Source organism: Agelaius tricolor, unplaced genomic scaffold, assembly GCF_023055355.1.
Source record: "Agelaius tricolor isolate 1412-34295 unplaced genomic scaffold, bAgeTri1.0.p SCAF_208, whole genome shotgun sequence".
Taxonomy (NCBI): Eukaryota; Metazoa; Chordata; class Aves; order Passeriformes; family Icteridae; genus Agelaius; species Agelaius tricolor.
In genome coordinates this window covers 1-18,289 of record NW_027269468.1, presented here as the reverse complement: position 1 = coordinate 18,289, position 18,289 = coordinate 1, and the positions used below count along the sequence as shown (strand labels likewise).

At 55.7% G+C, this 18,289-nt stretch overlaps 1 protein-coding gene across 7 annotated transcripts; it reads right to left on the bottom strand.

The window, feature by feature from the left end:
• Positions 1–1,946: 1,946 nt before the first annotated feature.
• Positions 1,947–17,201, bottom strand: LOC139587228 (F-box/LRR-repeat protein 6-like). Of its 7 annotated transcripts, XM_071421293.1 has the most exons (10): positions 17,000–17,201; positions 16,356–16,409; positions 14,485–14,586; positions 9,779–9,892; positions 6,187–6,448; positions 4,948–5,179; positions 3,020–3,479; positions 2,549–2,839; positions 2,429–2,500; positions 1,948–2,326 (listed from the first exon to the last, which is right to left on the bottom strand). In XM_071421293.1, exons 1-10 carry the CDS (start codon positions 17,081–17,083, stop codon positions 2,120–2,122), a joined length of 1,878 nt encoding a protein of 625 aa, XP_071277394.1. In that variant the 5' UTR covers positions 17,084–17,201; the 3' UTR covers positions 1,948–2,119. The 7 variants fall into 7 exon arrangements, with proteins under 7 accessions (XP_071277396.1, XP_071277394.1, XP_071277395.1 ...); XM_071421295.1 differs by lacking the exon at positions 2,429–2,500 and having other exon boundaries at positions 1,947–2,326; positions 2,651–2,839; XM_071421294.1 differs by lacking the exon at positions 2,429–2,500 and having other exon boundaries at positions 1,948–2,311.
• Positions 17,202–18,289: the final 1,088 nt, after the last annotated feature.

Here is an 18,289-nt window from a genome sequence, read left to right as displayed (position 1 = left end):
GCATTTTGAGGTTGCCCAGGTGGGTGCTGAGCTTCCTCGGGGTGCTCAGGTTGTCCAGGTGCGTGCTGAGGATGCCCAGGTTGGATCTGAGGTTGCCCAGGTGGGCGCTGAGGTTGCCCAGGTGGATCCTGAGGTTGCCCAGGTGGGCACTGAGGTTGTCCAGGTGCAGTTTGAGGTTGCCCAGGTGGGTTCTGATCTTGCCCAGGGCTCTCAGGTTGCCCAGGTGGGTTCTGAGGTTGTCCAGGTGCATTTTGAGGTTGCCCAGGTGGGTTCTGAGGTTGTCCAGGTGCGTGCTGAGGATGCCCAGGTTGGATCTGAGGTTGCCCAGGTGGGCTCTCAGGTTGCCCAGGTGGGCGCTGCCCTTGCCCAGGTGCAGTTTGAGGTTGCCCAGGTGGGCTCTCAGGTTGCCCAGGTGGGTTCTGAGCTTGCCCAGGTGCAGTTTGAGGTTGCCCAGGTGGGCTCTCAGGTTGCCCAGGTGGGCTCTCAGGTTGCCCAGGTGGCACCGAGCTGGCCCAGGCCGCGCTGCCATCGCCCATGCCGGCTCTGATGCTGCCCAGGTGGGCGCCCAGGGTGCCCAGGTGGGCGCTCAGGTGGTCCAGCAGGGTGCTCATGTTGTCCAGGTGGGCGCTCAGGGTGCCCAGCAGGGTGCCCAGCAGGGCGCCCAGGTCGGCCCTGATCTCGCCCAGGTGGCTGCTGGGGTCGTCCAGGTGCGAGTTGATGTTGCCCAGGTTGGTCCGGAGGTTGCCCAGGTGGGACCTGAGGCAGCCCAGGTAGATCCTCAGGTTGCCCAGGTGGCGCTGAGGTTGCCCAGGTGGGAGCTGCAGGTGCCCATTGGTGGCCGACATTGCCCAGGTGGGAGCTGAGGGTGCCCTGGCGAACGCTGGCATTGCCCAGGTGCGCTCTGAGGGTGCCCAGGTGGTTCTGGGGCTGGCACAGGTGGATGTTGAGGTTGCCCAGGTGCGTTCCGCGGTTGCCCAGGTGGCGTTGCCCAGGCAGGTTCCATGGTTGCCCAGGAGGTTCTAAGGTGGCCCAGGTGAGCTCTGACCATGCCCAGGTGAGCTCTGACCATGCCCAGGTGAGCCCTGACCATGCCCAGGTGGTTCTGAGGGTGCCCAGGTGGGCTCTGAGGGTGCCCAGGTGAGCCCTGGCATTGCCCAGGTGGGCTCTGAGGGTGCCCAGGTGGGCTCTGACCTTGCCCAGGTGAGCTCTGAGTGTGCCCAGGTGAGCTCTGAGGGTGCCCAGGTGAGCCCTGGCATTGCCCAGGTGGGCTCTGAGGGTGCCCAGGTGGGCTCTGACCTTGCCCAGGTGAGCTCTGAGTGTGCCCAGGTGAGCTCTGAGGGTGCCCAGGTGAGCCCTGGCATTGCCCAGGTGAGTACTGAGGGTGCCCAGGTGAGCCCTAAGGGTGCCCAGGTGAGCTCTGAGCCCCTCCCCCCCTCAGAGCCCCTCCCCCCCTTGCCCCTCCCCCCCCTCCGTCCGATTCCCAGATTTTGGGGGGGGGTGGGGGAGGGGCAGAGTTCCTTTATTTGGGGGTGGGGGACCCCAAAAATTGGGGGCGGGGGGGTTTACAAAATGGGGGAGGGGTTCACAAAAATTGGGGGGGGGGTACAAAAATTCGGGGGGTACAAAAATTGGGGGGGGGGTTTACAAAAATTGGGGGAGGGGCTATAAAAAGGGGGAGGGGCTATAAAAAGAGGGAGGGGCTATAAAAGGTGGGGGGAGGGGATCTGGGGGGGGTCGCTCAACTTTTGGGGGGTCTTGGTTTGGGGGGGGTCTCAGATTTGGGGCGGGGTCTCCAATTTGGGGGGGTCTCAGATTTGGGGAGGGGTCTCAGATTTGGGGAGGCTGAGAATTGGGGGAGTCTGAGAATTGGCGGGGTCCTCAAATTTGGGGGGGGGGGGTTTAGAATTGGGCGGGGTCTCAGATTTGGGGGTGTCAGATTTGGGGGGGGGCTCAGAATTTGGGGGGTCTGTCATACTTGGAGGGGGGCTCAGAATTTGGGGGGGGTCTCTCATAACTGGGGGGTCTCAGATTGGAGGGGGGCTCAGATTTGGGCGGGGGGGGTCTCAGAATTTGGGGGGGGTCTCGGAATTTGGGGGGGTCTTAGAATTGAGGGGGGGTTTCAGATTTGGGGGGGGGGTCTCCTCTTTGTGGGCGGGGTCTCCTCATGGGGGGGTTTCCTCTTTTGGGGGGTCCCGTGACCCGGGGGCGTCAACTTTGGGGGCGTCACCTTGGGGGGAGTCCCCTGGTTTGGGGGCGTCACTTTGGGAGGAGGTCCCTGATTTGGGGGTGTCCCATTGGGGGGTGTCCCCAGCTCCGGGGGTGTCACCTCACCCGGGGGTGTCCCCTGATCTGGGTGTGTCACTCTGGGGGGAGGTCCCTGGTTTGGGGGTGTCACACTAGGGGGTGTCCCTTGATTTGGGGGTGTCACCTCACCCGGGGGTGTCCCCTGATTTGGGAGCGTCACTTTGGGGGGAGGTCCCTGATTTGGGGGTGTCCCCAGCTCGGGGGGTGTCACTTTGGGGGGTGTGCCCTGGTTCGGGGATGTCACATCCGGGGATGTCCCCTGATTTGGGGGCGTCACTTTGGGGGGTGTTCCCTGGTTTGGGGGTGTCCCCTCCTTCGGGGTTGTCCCCAGCTCGGGGGGTGTCACTTTGGGGGGTGTCCCCTCATCCAGGGCTGTCACATCCGGGGGTGTCCCCAGCTTCGGGGCTGTCCCCAGCTCCAGGGGTGTCCCCTCATCCGGAGGTGTCCCCTGGTCCGGGGATGTCACTTTGGGCGGTGTCCCCTCATCCGGGAGTGTCCCATCGGGGGGTGTCCCCTCCTCCAGGGGTGTCCCCAGCTCGGGGGGTGTCCCATTGGGGGGTGTCCCCCGGCCCGGGGGTGTCCCCAGCTCCAGGGGTGTCCCCTGGTTTGGGGCTGTCCCATCGGGGGCTGTCCCATCCGGGGGTGTCCCATCGGGGGGTGTCCCCTGGTCCGGGGGTGTCCCCAGCTCCGGGCCTGTCCCATTGGGGGGTGTCACACTGCGGGGTGTCCCCAGCTCCGGGAGTGTCCCCTCCTCCGGGGGTGTCCCATTGGGGAGTGTCCCCAGCTCCGGGGGTGTCCCATTGGGCGGTGTCCCCTCATCCGGGGCTGTCCCATCCGGGGCTGTCCCCAGCTCGGGGGGTGTCCCCAGCTCGGGGGGTGTCACACTTGGGGGTGTCCCCAGCTCCGGGGCTGTCCCCTCACCCGGGGCTGTCCCATCCGGGGGTGTCCCCAGCTCCGGGGGTGTCCCATTGGGCGGTGTCCCCTCATCCGGGGCTGTCCCATCCGGGGGTGTCCCCTGCTCCGGGGGTGTCCCCGCGGTGCCGTCGCCCCCCGGCAGCGCCCGCAGCAGCCCCAGCACCGCCCCCCGGCCCCGGTGCGGGCGCTTGGTGCCGCGGGGCAGGCGGCGACACGAGGACACGTCCAGCAGCGACAGCTGGGGACAGCGCCACAGCGGCCTGGGGACAGCGACACAGCGACACCTGAGCGACACCTGAGTGACACCTGAGCCCCTCCCAGTGTCCCCTGTCACCCCCAGGAATGTGGGCACAGCTGGGGACAGCCACAGCGGCCTGGGGACAGCGCCACAGCGACACCTGAGCGACACCTGAGCCCCTCCCAGTGTCCCCTGTCACCCCCAGGAATGTGGGCACAGCTGGGGACAGCGCCACCTGAGCGACACCTGAGCCCCTCCAGTGTCCCCTGAGCCCCAGAGCGACCCCCAGAGCAAGCCCCCAATGTCCCCAGTGTCCCCAAGTCCCCAAACATCCCCAATGTCCCCTGATAACCAGAGTGACCCCCAGCGTGAGCCCCACAATGTCCCTAACGTCCCCCCAATGTCCCCCCAATGTCCCCAGTGTCCCCTGAGCCCCAGAGTGACCCCCCCAATGTCCCCAATGTCCCCCAATGTCCCCAATCCCCCCAGAGCAACCCCCAGAGCAAGCCCAACAATGCCCCCAGTGTCCCCAATGCCCCAAATGTCCCCAATGTCCCGACCCCCAGAGCGACCCCCAGAGTGAGCCCCACAATGTCCCCAATGTCCCCTGAGCCCCAGAGTGACCCCCCAATGTCCTCAATGTCCCCCAATGTCCCCAATCCCCCCAGAGCAACCCACAGAGTGAGCCCAACAATGCCCCCAATGTCCCCAATGCCCCCAGTGTCCCCTGAGCCCCACAGTGACCCCCAGAGTGACCCCCACAATGTCCTCAATGTCCCCAATGTCCCCAATCCCCCCAATGTCCCCCACAATGTCCCCAATGTCCCCTAACCCCCAGAGTGACCCCCCAGTGTCCCCTGATTCCCCCCCCCCACCCCCGAGTGTCCCCCCAGTGTCCCCTGTCACCCCCAGGAATGTGGGGACAGGTGGGGACAGGCCAGCAGCGGGCTGGGGACAGTGAGGGTGAGGGTCCCCAAATGTCCCCTGACCCCCAGAGTGACCCCTCAATGTCCCCAGTGTCCCCAGTGTCCCCGTGTCCCACCTGAGCTCCCGTGCTGTCACCGCTGTCCCTGGCAGCCTGAGCACCCTCAGAGGGTCCCAATGTCCCCAATGTCCCCAGTGTCCCCACTGTCCCCAGTTTCCCCGTGTCCCACCTGAGGTCCCGCGCTGTCACCGCTGTCCCCGCCACCCTGAGCACCCTGAGGGGGTCCCAATGTCCCCAATATCCCCAGTGTCCCCATGTCCCACCTGAGGTCCCGCGCTGTCACCGCTGTCCCCGCCACCCTGAGCACCCTGAGGGTGTCCCAATGTCCCCACTGTCCCCACTGTCCCCACTGTCCCCAGTGTCCCCAATGTCCCACCTGAGGTCCCGCGCTGTCACCGCTGTCCCTGCCAGCCTGAGCACCCTGAGGGGGTCCCACTGTCCCCAATGTCCCCAGCACCCCCAGTGTCCCCGTGTCCCCAGTGTCCCCAGTGTCCCCATGTCCCACCTGAGGTCCCGCGCTGTCACCGCTGTCCCCGCCACCCTGAGCACCCTGAGGGGGTCGCGGGGCCCGAACTGCGCCAGGGCCGCCCCCAGGTCGGGGTCGCGGCGCCCGCTCAGGTCCAGCTCCAGCAGCGTCCGGTGCCACCGGCGCGTGACCTCCGCCCAGGCCACGCCCCCCGAGCGCGGCGACACCGAGCGACAGCCGGGGGACACCGGCAGCGACAGCAGCTCCAGCCCTGGGGACACAGAGAGGGACACAGAGTGACAATGGGGACACAGAGTGACAATGGGGACAGTTGGGGACACGGGGTGACAATGGGGACACGGTGTGACCGTGGGACACAGGACAGGGGACATGGGCAGTGGCACGAGACAGGGGACATCAGAGGGGACACGGAGTGACAATGGGGACACATTGGGCTGGGGACAGCAGAGGGGACAGGGGACAGCCCGGGACAGCAACAGGGGACACAGGGTGACACTGGGGACAGTTGGGGACATAGGGTGACACTGGGACAGGTGACACGGAGTGACAGCAGCACAGAGGACGCGTCACGACAGCTCACGACACGTCCCCCCCACCCCCATGACCCACCCCTGTCCCCCCAGGTGTCCCCAGGTGTGTCCCCAGGTGTGTCCTAGGCGTGCCCCCATGTCCCCAGGTGTCCCCAGCTGTCCCCATGTCTCCAGGTGTGTCCCCAGGTGTGCCCATGTCCCCAGGTGTGCCAGGTGTGTCCCAGGTGTGTCCCTGTCCCCAGGTGTGTCCCCAGGTGTGTCCCAGGTGTGTCCAGGTGTGTCCCAGCTGTCCCTGGGTGTGTCCCGGGTGTGTCCCAGGTGTGTCCCCATATCCCCAGGTGTGTCCCCAGGTGTGTCCCCATGTCCCCAGGTGTGTCCAAGAGTGTCCCAGGTGTGCCCCAGCTGTCCCCAGGTGTGTCCCCAGCTGTGTCCCCATGTCCCAGGTGTGTTGCAGGTGTCCCCAGGTGTGTCCCCCCAGGTGTGTCCCAGCTGTGCCACTGTTCCAGGTGTGTCCCCATGTACCAGGTGTGTCCCTAGGTGTGTCCCCAGCTGTCTCCATGTCCCCAGGTGTGTCCCAGGTGTGTCTCAGGTGTACCCAGCTGTCCCCAGCTGTCCCCCCAGGTGTCCCAGGTGTCCCCCCAGGTGTGTCCCCAGGTGTCCCCAGGTGTGTTCCAGGTGTGTCCCCAGCTGTCCCCAGGTGTCCCCCCAGGTGTCCCCAGCCCCTCACCTGTGCAGGGCAGCTCCAGCAGGGCCCTGGGGCTCACCTGGTGCCCCCCCCTCACCTGCAGCTCCCTCAGCCCGGGGGTCCCGCGCAGGAGGCGCCGCAGGAGCCCCTCCCCCACCTGCCCGGGCCCCTCCCCCGGCCCCTCCCCCAGCCCCTCCCCCAGCCCCAAATGGCGGAGCCGGGGGAACGAGGGGGGAGGGGCACCCGCGACGGTGGGGGAGGGGCAGCGCTGGGGCTCCCACAGGGCCCCGCCCAAGCGGAGAACCTGGGGGGAGGGGCACGGGTGAGAGGGGGGGAGGGGCACAGGTGAGAGGGGGGGGGAGGGGCACCTGGGGGGGGAGGGGCACAGGTGAGGGGGGAGGGGCAAAGGGGAGGGGGGGAGTGGCACAGGTGAGAGGGGGGATGGGCACAGGTGAAAGGGGGAGGGGCATCTGTGGGGGGGAGGGGCACCCAGGGGGGGGGATGGGCACAGGTGAGAGGGGGAGGGGCATCTGGGGGGAGGGGCACCCAGAGATGGGGGAGGGGAACCCAGGGATGGGGGAGGGGCACAAGTGAGGGGGGGGGAGGGGCACCTGGGGGGGAGGGGCACAGGTGAGAGGGGGGAGGGGAACCCAGAGATGGGGGAGGGGAACCCAGAGATGGGGGAGGGGCAGAGGTGGATTTGGGGGAGGGGTCCTGGTGTGATTTTTGGGGCCTCTCAGGTGAAATTTGGGGTTCCCAGGTGTGGTTTTGGGGTGTTTGGGGTTCCCAGGTTGATTTTGGGGCTCCCAGGTGTGGTTTGGGGGTTCCCAGGTGTAATTTTGGGGTGTTTGGGGTTCCCAGGTGTGGTTTGGGATATTTGGGGTTCTCAGGTGTGGTTTGGGGTGTTTGGGGTTCCCAGGTGTAATTTTGGGGTTCCCAGGTGTGGTTTGGGGGTTCCCAGGTGTAATTTTGGGGTGCCCAGGTGTGGTTTGGGGGCTCCCAGGTGTAATTTTGGGGTATTTGGGGTTTCCAGGTGTAATTTTGGGGTTCCCAGGTGTGGTTTTGGGGTGTTTGGGGTGCCCAGGTTGATTCTGGGGTTTCTTTCACCTGCCCAGGTTGATTTTTGGGGCTCCCAGGTTGATTTTGGGGCGTTTTGGGGCTTCCTTTGGGGTGATTTTGGGGTGCCCAGGTGTGGGTTTAGGGGTTTTTTGGGGTTCCTTTGAGGCGAATTTTTGGGGTGTTTTTGGGGGTCTCTGTGGGGTTTTTGGGGTTCCCGGGTGGGGTTTTGGGGTTCCCAGGTGGATTCTGGGGTTTTTTTTTGGGTATTTCTATGGGGATTTTGGGGTTCCCAGGTGGATTTTGGGGCTTTTGTGGGGTACCCAGGTGGATTTGGGGGTTCCCGGGTGGATTTTTGGGGTATTTTTGGGTGTTTTGGTTACCTCGAGCAGGGGCAGCGGGAAGGGGGATTTGGGGGTGCCCAGGGGGATTTTGGGGTGTTTTTGGGGTGATTTTGGGGTGTTTTGGGTACCTCGAGCAGGGGCAGCAGGAGGGGGGATTTGGGGGTGCCCAGGGGGGATTTTGGGGTGATTTTGGGGATTTTTGGGGTGTTTTTGGGGTATTTTTGGTACCTTGAGCAGGGGCAGCGGGAGGGGGGGGATTTTGGGGTATTTTTGGGGTGTTTTTGGGGTGATTTTGGGGTATTTTTGGTACCTTGAGCAGGGGCAGCGGGAGGGGGGATTCTGGGGTTCCCGGGTGTATTTTGGGGTATTTTTGGGGTGTTTTTGGGGTCCCCGGGTGTATTTTTGGGGTGAATTTGGGGTGTTTTTGGGGTATTTTGGTACCTCGAGCAGGGGCAGCGGGAGGGGTGATTTTGGGGTTCCCGGGTGTATTTTTGGGGTGTTTTTGGGGTATTTTTGGGTGTTTTTGGGGTATTTTGGGTACCTCGAGCAGGGGCAGCGGGAGGGGGGGATTTTGGGGTGTTTCTGGGGTGTTTTTGGGGTATTTTTGGGGTGTTTTTGGGGATTTTTGGGGTATTTGGGTACCTCGAGCAGGGGCAGAGGGAGGGGGGGATTTTGGGGTGTTTTTGGGATTTTTTGGGGTGATTTTGGGTGTTTTGGGTACCTCGAGCAGGGGCAGCGGGAGGGGGGGATTTTTGGGTGATTTTGGGGTGTTTTTGGGTGTCTTTGGGGTGAATTTCGGGTGTTTTTGGGGTGATTTTGGGGTGTTTGGGTACCTCGAGCAGGGGCAGCGGGAGGGGGGGATTTTTGGGTGATTTTGGGGTGTTTTTGGGTGTCTTTGGGGTGAATTTCGGGTGTTTTTGGGGTGATTTTGGGGTGTTTGGGTACCTCGAGCAGGGGCAGCAGGAGGGGGGGATTTTGGGGTGTTTTTGGGGTGTTTTTGCGTGATTTAGGGGTGATTTTGGGGTGTTTTTGGGTGTTTTTGGTACCTCGAGCAGGGGCAGCGGGAGGGGGGGATTTTGGGGTGTTTCTGGGGTGTTTTTGGGGTGTTTTTGCGTGATTTTGGGGTGTTTTTGGGGTGATTTTGGGTGTTTTTGGTACCTCGAGCAGGGGCAGCGGGAGGGGTGTTTTCGGGGTCCCCGGGTGTATTTTTGGGGTGATTTTGGGGTGATTTTGGGGTATTTTGGTACCTCGAGCAGGGGCAGCGGGAGGGGGGATTTGGGGGTGCCCAGGGGGGATTTTGGGGTGTTTTTGGGGTGTTTTTGGGGTATTTTTGGGGTGATTTTGGGGTGTTTTTGGGGTGTTTGGGTACCTCGAGCAGGGGCAGCGGGAGGGGTGATTTTGGGGTTCCCGGGTGTATTTTTGGGGTGTTTTTGGGGTGTTTTTGGGGTGATTTTGGGGATTTTCTGGGGTGTTTGGGTACCTCGAGCAGAGGCAGCGCCGCCTGCAGCCGCTCCAGGGGCAGGGGGAATTTGGGGGTTCCCGGGTGTTTTTGGGGTGTTTTTGGGGTGATTTTGGGGTATTTTGGGTACCTCGAGCAGGCGCAGCGGGAAGGGTGTTTTTGGGGTTCCCGGGTGTATTTTTGGGGTATTTTTGGGGTGGTTTTGGGGTGTTTGGGTACCTCGAGCAGGGGCAGCAGGAGGGGGGATTTTGGGGTGTTTTTGGGGTGATTTTGGGGATTTTTTGGGGTGTTTTTGGGGTGATTTTGGGTACCTCGAGCAGGGGCAGTGGGAGGGGTGATTTTGGGGTTCCCGGGTGTATTTTTGGGGTGTTTTTGGGGTGTTTTTGGGGTGGTTTTGGGCTGTTTTGGGGTGTTTGGGTACCTCGAGCAGGGGCAGCGGGAGGGGGGATTTTGGGGTATTTTTGGGGTGTTTTTGGGGTGTTTTTGGGGTGATTTAGCGGTGTTTTTGGGGTGTTTGGGTACCTCGAGCAGGGGCAGCGGGAGGGGGGATTCTGGGGTTCCCGGGTGTATTTTGGGGTATTTTTGGGGTGTTTTTGGGGTCCCCGGGTGTATTTTGGGGTATTTTTGGGGTGATTTTGGGGTATTTTTGGGGTGATTTTGGGGTATTTTTGGGGTGGTTTTGGGTGTTTTTGGTACCTCGAGCAGGGGCAGCGGGAGGGGTGTCTTTGGGGTGATTTTGGGGTGTTTTTGGGGTGATTTTGGGGTATTTTGGTACCTCGAGCAGGGGCAGCGCCGCCTGCAGCCGCTCCAGGGGCAGGGGGAGGGGCGGGCCCGGCCCCCCCGGGCTCTGATCCAGCTCCAGCACCCGGAGACGGGGACAGAGCCCGGCCTGGGGAAATTCGGGGAAATTCGGGAAAATTCGGGATCAGGGGGAGCTTGGGGGGGTTTGGGGGGTTCGGGAATTTGGGGATTTTTGGGGATTTTTGGGGATTTTTGGGGTTTTTTATGGGATTTTTTGGGATTTTTTTTGATTTTTGGGGATTTTTTCTGGGGATTTTTGGTGAAATTTGGGGATTTTTTTTTTTTGATTTTGGGGGCGTTTGGGGATTATTACGGGATTTTTTGGGATTTTTTTTTATATTTTGGGGATTTTTGGGGATTTTTCGACTTTTTTTGGATTTTGGGGGATTGGGGGGGGGCTTGGGGATTTTTTCGGGACTTTTTTGGGGATTTTTGGGGATTTTTTTATTTTTTGGGGGATTTTTTTGAGATTTCTTGGGGATTTTTGGGGACATTTTTGGGATTTTTTGAGGTTTTTTTCAGATTTTTTGGGGGTATTTTTGGGATTTTTGGGGATTATTTTTTTTGGGGGGGGATTTTTTTTGGATTTTTGGGGATTTTTTGGGATTTTTTTTTTTACCTTTCTGGGATTTTTTGGATTTTTTTTGGGGATTTTTGGTGAAATTTGGGGATTTTTTTTTTTATTTTGGCGACGTTTGGGGATTATTACGGGATTTTTTGGGATTTTTTTTTTTTTTATATTTTGGGGATTTTTGGGGGGATTTTTTTTTGGTTTTTTTTGGGATTTTTTGGGGTTTTTTTTAATTTTTTGGGGATTGATTTTTGGGGGGACTTCTTTGGGATATTTTGGGGATTTTTTTTTTTTATTTTGGGGGCGTTTGGAGATTATTACGGGATTTTTTGGGATTTTTTTTTTTTATTTTGGGGATTTTTGGGGATTTTTTTTTGTTTGTTTTTTTGGGATTTTGAGGGATTTTTTTTATTTTTTGGGGATTTTTGGGGGGACTTTTTTGGGATAGTTTGGGGATTTCTTTGGATTTTGGGGGCATTTGGGGGGCATTTTTTGGATTTTTTGGGGATTTTTTTGGGGATTTTTGGGGATTTTTTGGGATTTTTTTTGAATTTTTTGGGGGATTTTTGGGGCATTATTTGGGGATTTCATTTGGAATTTTGGGGGATTTTTTGGGGATGCTTTGGGATTTTTTAGGGATTTTTTGGGGACGTTTTTGGGATTTTTGGGGATTTTTTTTTTGTATTTTGGGGGTTTTTTAGGGATTTTTTGGGGGATTTTTGGGGATTTTTCTAGTTTTTTTTTATTTTGGGGGATTGGGGTGGGGCTTGGGGATTTTTTCGGGACTTTTTTGGGGATTTTTGGGGATTTTTTTATTTTTTGGGGGATTTTTTTGAGATTTTTTGGGGATTTTTCGGGACATTTTTGGGATTTTTTGGAGATTTTTAGGGGATTTTTGGGGACTTTTTTGATTTTTTGAGGGTTTTTTCAGATTTTTTGGGGGTCTTTTGGGATTTTTGGGGATTTTTATTTTTTTGGGGGGGATTTTTTTTGGATTTTTGGGGATTTTTTGGGGGATTTTTTGGGATTTTTTTTACCTTTTTGGGATTTTTTGGAGATTTTTGGGGGATTTTTGGTGAAATTTGAAGATTTTTTTTTTATTTTGGGGGTGTTTGGAGATTATTACGGGATTTTTTTGGATTTTTTTTTTATATTTTGGGGATTTTCAGGGATTTTTTGGGGATTTTTGGGGGGACTTTTTTTGATTTTTTGGGGATTATTTTTGGATATTGGGGGGATTGGGGGGGTTTGGGGATTTTTTCGGGACTTTTTTAGGGATTTTTGGGGGGGATTTTTTTGGGAATTTTTGGGGATTTTTTGTGGATTTCTTTTGAGACTTTTGGGGATTTTTGGAGAATTTTTTGGGGATTTTTTTGGGGATTTTTTGGGGAATTTTTGAGGATTTTGGGGGATTTTTTGGGGAAGTTTTTGGGATTTTTTAGGGATTTTTTTGGGGGTTTTTGGGGATATTTTTTTGATTTTTGGGGATTTTTTGGGGATTTCTTTTGAGATTTTTGGGGATTTTTTGGGATTTTTTTGGGATTTTTTTGGTTTTTGGGCGATTTTTGGGGATTTTTATTATTTTTTGGGGAATTTTTTTTGGGATTTTGGGGGATTTTTTGAGGATTTTTTGGGGGATTTTTTGGGATTTTTAACGGATTTTTTGGGGGGTTTTGGGGATTTTTTGGGATTTTTTTGTATTTTGGGGGGTTTGGGGATTTTTTCGTGGCTTTTTTTGGGTTTTTTTTTGGGGGGGATTTTTGGGGGCTTTTTTTTATTTTTTTGAATTTTTTTGGGATTTTTGGGGGATTTTTTGGGGATTTCTTTTGGGAGTTTTGGGGATTTTTGGGGCTTTTTTTGATTTTTTTCATTTTTGGGCGATTTTTTTGGGATTTTTTTAATTTTTGGGGATTTTTGGAGATTTTGGGGGGATTTTTTTCTGGATTTTTTGGATTTTGTTTTTGATTTTGGGGGATTTTTTGGGATGTTTTTGGAGTTTTTTGGGATTTTTTTGGGGTTTCTTTTGAGATTGGGGATTTTTTTGGGGATTTCTTTTGGGATTTTTTTTTTTTTTTTGTATTTTGGGGGGTTTGGGGATTTTTTCGGGACTTTTTTGGGATTTTTTTTTGGGATTTTTTGGGGATTTTTTTTGGGACTTTTGGGGATTTTTTGGGATTTTTTGGAATTTTTAAAATTTATTTTTGGGGATTTTTAGGGATTTTTGGGGTTCTTTTTAGGGACTTTTTGGGGGTTTGGGGGGATTCTTTTGGGATTTTTTTTTTTTTGGGGGGGGATTTTTAGGGATTTTTGAGGGATTTTTGGGGGATTTTGGGGATTTTAAAAAATTTTTTGGGATTTCTTTTTTTTTAATTTTTTGGGGATTTTTTTGAGGATTTTTTGGGGATTTTTGGGGATTTTTTTAGGATTGTTTTTTTTGGGGGGGGATTTTTGGGGGGATTTTTTTGGGGGTTTTTTGAGGATTTTTTTTTTGGCTTTTGGGAGCATTTGGGGGAGGTTTTGGGGGATTTTGGGATGGATTCCGGGTATTTTAGGGGCATTTGGGGGGATTTGGGGGTTTTTGCTGTGAATTTGGGGTATTTTGAGGCATTTTGGGGGAAGTTTTGGGGTTTTTAGGGTATTTTGGGGGATTTTGGGGCGTTTTCAGTGGATTTTGGGGTGAATTTGGGGCATTTTTAGGGTGTTTTTTGTTCTGCTGTTCATTTGGGGGATTTTGGGGTCTTTTGGGGCTATTTTGGTCTGGTTTTGGGGCTTCGGGGCCATTCTGGGTTATTTGGGGCTATTTTGGGTGTTTTGGGGGATTTTAGGGTAATTTTGGGGTGGTTTTGGGAGCATTGATTCGGATTTTGGGGGGATTCTTTTGGGTTTTGGGGGGATTTTGGGTGGTTTTAGGGTGGATTTGGGATGGTTTGGGGGCGTTTTTAGGGTATTTAGGAGTAAATTTGGGGAGATTTGAACGTTATTTTGGGTATTTTTGTGTTATTTGGGGATATTTTGGGTTATTTTTTGGGTTATTTTGAGATATTTTGGGTTATTTTGGGATGTTTTTGGTTATTTGGGGGATATTTTGGGTTATTTGGGGGTATTTTTGGGGGTTGTTTTGGGTCATTTTAGGTTATTTTAGGTTATTTTGGGGATATTTTTGGACATTTTGGGGTATTTAGGGTTATTGATTTTGGGTATTTTGGGGATGTTTTGGGGCCATTTTTGGGTGTTTGGGGGCCATTTTTTGGTTTATTTTGAGGTTATTTTTGGGTTATTTTGCAGATTTGGTGTTATTTTGGGATATTTTGGGTATTTTTGGGGTATTTTGGGGTTATTTTGGGATATATTGGGATATTTTGGGGATATTTTTGGATATTGTGGGTTATTTAGGGTTATTGATTTTGGGTATTTTTGGGAGGTTTTGGGGCCATTTTTGGGTGTTTTGGGGCCATTTTTGGTTATTTTTAGGTTATTTTGCAGATTTGGCGTTATTTTGGGGTATTTGGGGTATTTTTGGGGTGGTTTTTTGGGTTATTTTGGGTCATTTTGGGTCATTTTGGGTTATTTATTTTGGGTATTTTTGGGGTGAATATTTGGGGTCATTTTGGGTCATTTTGGATCATTTTGGGTGATTTTGGGTGTTTTGGGTTATTTATTTTGGGTATTTTTGGGGTGGTTTTTTGGGGTCATTTTGGGTTATTTTGGGCCATTTTGGTTATTTTGGGTTATTTATTTTAGGTATTTTGGGGTGGATTTTTGGGCTCATTTTGGGTTATTTTGGGTCATTTATTTTGGGTATTTTTGGGGTGGTTTTTTGGGTCATTTTGGGTTATTTATTTTAGGTCTTTTTGAGCTCATTTTGGGGTGGTTTTTTGGGCTCATTTTGGGTTATTTTGGGTCATTTATTTTGGGTATTTTTGGGCTGATTTTTTTGGCTCGTTTTGGGTTTTTTTTGGGCTCATTTTGGGTTATTTTGGGCTCATTTGGCTGATTTTGGGTCATTTTGGGCTCTGATTTTGGGCTCTGATTTTGGGCTCTGGTTTTGGGCTCTGATTTTGGGTGATTTTGGGTGATTTTGGGCGATTTCTGGGCCCCCTTGCACTCACAGCCAGGGCGGGCAGCACCGGCCGCAGGCGGGGACAGGTGAGGTGCAGGTGCTGCAGGGGGGGAGGGGCAGCCAGGAACCCCCCGAGCGCCGACGGCTCCACCTGGGGACCCCAAAACAACACAGGTGTCACCAGGGACCCCAAAACAACACAGGTGTCACCTGGGGACCCCAAAACAACACAGGTGTCACCGGGGACCCCAAAACAACACAGGTGTCACCTGGGGACCCCAAAACAACACAGGTGTCACCAGGGACCCCAAAACAACACAGGTGTCACCAAAACCCATCCAGGTGTCACCAAAACCCCCACAGGTGTCACCCAAACCCCCACAGCTGTCACCTGGGGACCCCAAAACAACACAGGTGTCACCTGGGGACCCCAAAACAACACAGGTGTCACCAAAACCTGACAGGTGTCACCAACACCCATCCAGGTGTCACCAAAACCCCCACAGGTGTCACCCAAACCCCCACAGCTGTCACCGGGGACCCCAAAACAACACAGGTGTCACCAGGTGTCCCTCAGGTGTCACCAAAACCCCCACAGGTGTCACCGGGGACCCCAAAACAACACAGGTGTCACCAACACCCCACAGGTGTCACCCAAATCCCACAGGTGTCACCAGGGACCCCAAAACAACACAGGTGTCACCAAAACCCCACAAGTGTCACCAAAACCCCACAGGTGTCACCCAAACCCCACAGGTGTCACCAAATCCCAACAGGTGTCACCAGGGACCCCAAAACAACACAGGTGTCACCAAAACCTGACAGGTGTCACCAACACCCATCCAGGTGTCACCAACACCCCACAGGTGTCACCCAAATCCCACAGGTGTCACCAGGGACCCCAAAACACCACAGGTGTCACCAAAACAACACAAGTGTCACCAACACCCCACAGGTGTCACCGGGGACCCCACAGGTGTCACCAAATCCCAACAGGTGTCACCGGGGACCCCAAAAAACCCCCCAGGTGTCACCCAAACCCACCCAGGTGTCACCCAAACCCGACAAGTGTCACCAAACACATCCACGTGTCACCAAAACCCCACAGGTGTCACCGGGGACCCCAAATCCCACAGGTGTCACTCATACCCATCCAGGTGTCACCCAAACTTCCCCAGGTGTCACCAGGGACCCCAAAACCCAACAGGTGTCACCAACACCCCCCAGGTGTCACCAAACCCATCCAGGTGTCACCAACACCTATCCAGGTGTCACCAAAACCCCCCCAGGTGTCACCAAATCCCCAACAGGTGTCACCAACACCCCACAGGTGTCACCCAAACCCACCCAGGTGTCACCGGGGACCCCAAAACACCACAGGTGTCACCAAACCCCCCCAGGTGTCACCAACACCCATCCAGGTGTCACCAACACCCCACAGGTGTCACCGGGGACCCCAAATCCCACAGGTGTCACCAACACCCCACAGGTGTCACCCAAACCCCCCCAGGTATAACCAACACCCCCCAGGTGTCACCAAACCCTGACAGGTGTCACCAGGACCCCCTCCCCCAGGTGTCCCTCAAATGTCCCAGGTGTCCCCAAACCCCTCCAGGTGTCCCCAAATATCTTCAGGTATCACTGGGATCACCCAGGTGTCCCCAGGTGTCCCCAAACCTCCACCCAGATGCCCCCCAGGTGTCCCCAGGTGTCCCCAGACCCACCCAGGTGTCTCCAAACCCCCCCCCCCCCCCCAGGTGTTCCCAGGTGTTCCCGAATCCCCTCAGGTGTCCCCCAATCCCCCCAGGTGTCCCCAAATCCTTCCCAGGTGTCCCCAGAACCTCCCCAGGTCAAACTGGGACCACCCAGGTGTCCCTCAGGTGTCCCCAAATCCCCCCAGGTGTCCCCAGGTGTCCCCACCTGGCAGCGCTGCAGCTCCAGGTGTCGCAGGTGGGGGCAGAACTTGCTCAGGGCCTGGGGGGGAGAGGGGAGGGTCCAGGGGTGAGCCCAGAGCCAGGTGTGACCCCAGGTGTGACCCCAGGTGTGACCCCAGGTGTGACCCCAGGTGTGTCCCCAGGTGTGACCCCAGGTGTGTCCCCAGAGCCAGGGGTGACCCCAGGGGTGACCCCAGGTGTGTCCCCAGAGCCAGGTGTGTCCCCAGGTGTGTCCCCAGGTGTGACCCCAGGTGTGTCCCCATGTGGGACCCCAGGTGTGACCCCAGGTGTGACCCCAGGTGTGACCCCAGGTGTGACCCCAGGTGTGTCCCCAGGGGTGACCCCAGGTGTGACCCCAGGTGTGTCCCCATGTGGGACACCAGGTGTGACCCCAGGGGTGACCCCAGGTGTGACCTCATCTCCAGGTATGTCCCATGTCCCAGCTGTGCCCAGGTGTGCCCAGGTGTGCCCAGGTGTGCCCAGGTGTCACCTCCTCCAGGTGTGTGCGTCCCCATTCCCCAGGTGTGTCACCTACTCCAGGTGTGTGACCCCCCCAGGTGTCCCCAGGTGTCCCAGGTGTTTCTCCCCCAAGTGTTGCAGATGTCCCCAGGTGTCCCCAGGTGTCCCCACCTGCAGCACGGCTCCCACGTGGTTGCTCCAATCACTGAGCACGAACTCCTGCAGGAGCGAGAACCTGGGACAGGGGAGGGACATTGGGGACAGGTGAGCACAGGTGACACACACAGGTGACACACACAGGTGACACACACACAGGTGAACACAGGTGACCCACAGGTGACACACACAGGTGACCCAGGTGACACACACAGGTGACCCAGGTCACACACACACAGGTGAGCACAGGTGAGCACAGGTGACATACACACAGGTGACACACACAGGTGAACACAGATGACACACAGGTGATGCACAGAGGTGACACAGGTGAACACAGGTGACACACACACAGGTGACACACACACAGGTGAGCACAGATAACATATGTGACACACACAGGTGACACACACAGGTGACCCAGATAACAAGGGTGACATACACAGGTGACACACAGGTGAGCACAGATAACACAGGTGACACACACACACACACACAGGTGACACAGGTGACACACACAGGTGAGCACAGATAACATATGTGACACACACAGGTGACCCACACAGGTGACACGCACACAGGTGACGCACACAGGTGACACGCACAGGTGACACACAGGTGACCCACACACTGGTGACCCAGGTGACCCAGGTGACCCACAGAGAACAGGTGACACACACAGGTCACACACATGACACGTGCAGGTGACACAGGTGAGCACAGTTGACACAGGTGACACGCACAGGTGAGGACAGGTGACACAGGTGACACACACACACACACACAGGTGACACACAGGTGACACGCACAGGTGAGCAAAGGTGACACAGGTGACACACATGTGACACAGATGACACACACAGGTGACACACAGGTGACACGCAGAGGTGACACAGGTGACACACACACACAGGTGACCCCACACAGGTGACACACACACACAGGTGACCCAGGTGACCCACACAGGTGACACAGATAACACAGGTGACCCACACAGGTGACACACACACAGGTGACACACAGGTGAATAGAGGTGACACACACAGGTGACACAGGTGACACACACACAGGTGAGCACAGATAACACAGCTGACACACAGACACAGGTGACCCAGAGAGGTGACCCACAGGTGACACACAGAGGTGACCCAGGTGACACACACAGGTGACACACAGGTCACACACACACACAGGTGACACTCACAGGTGACACTCACAGGTCACACACACACAGGTGAGCACAGATAACACAGGTGACAGACACACAGGTGACCCACACAGGTGACCCACACAGGTGACCCAGGT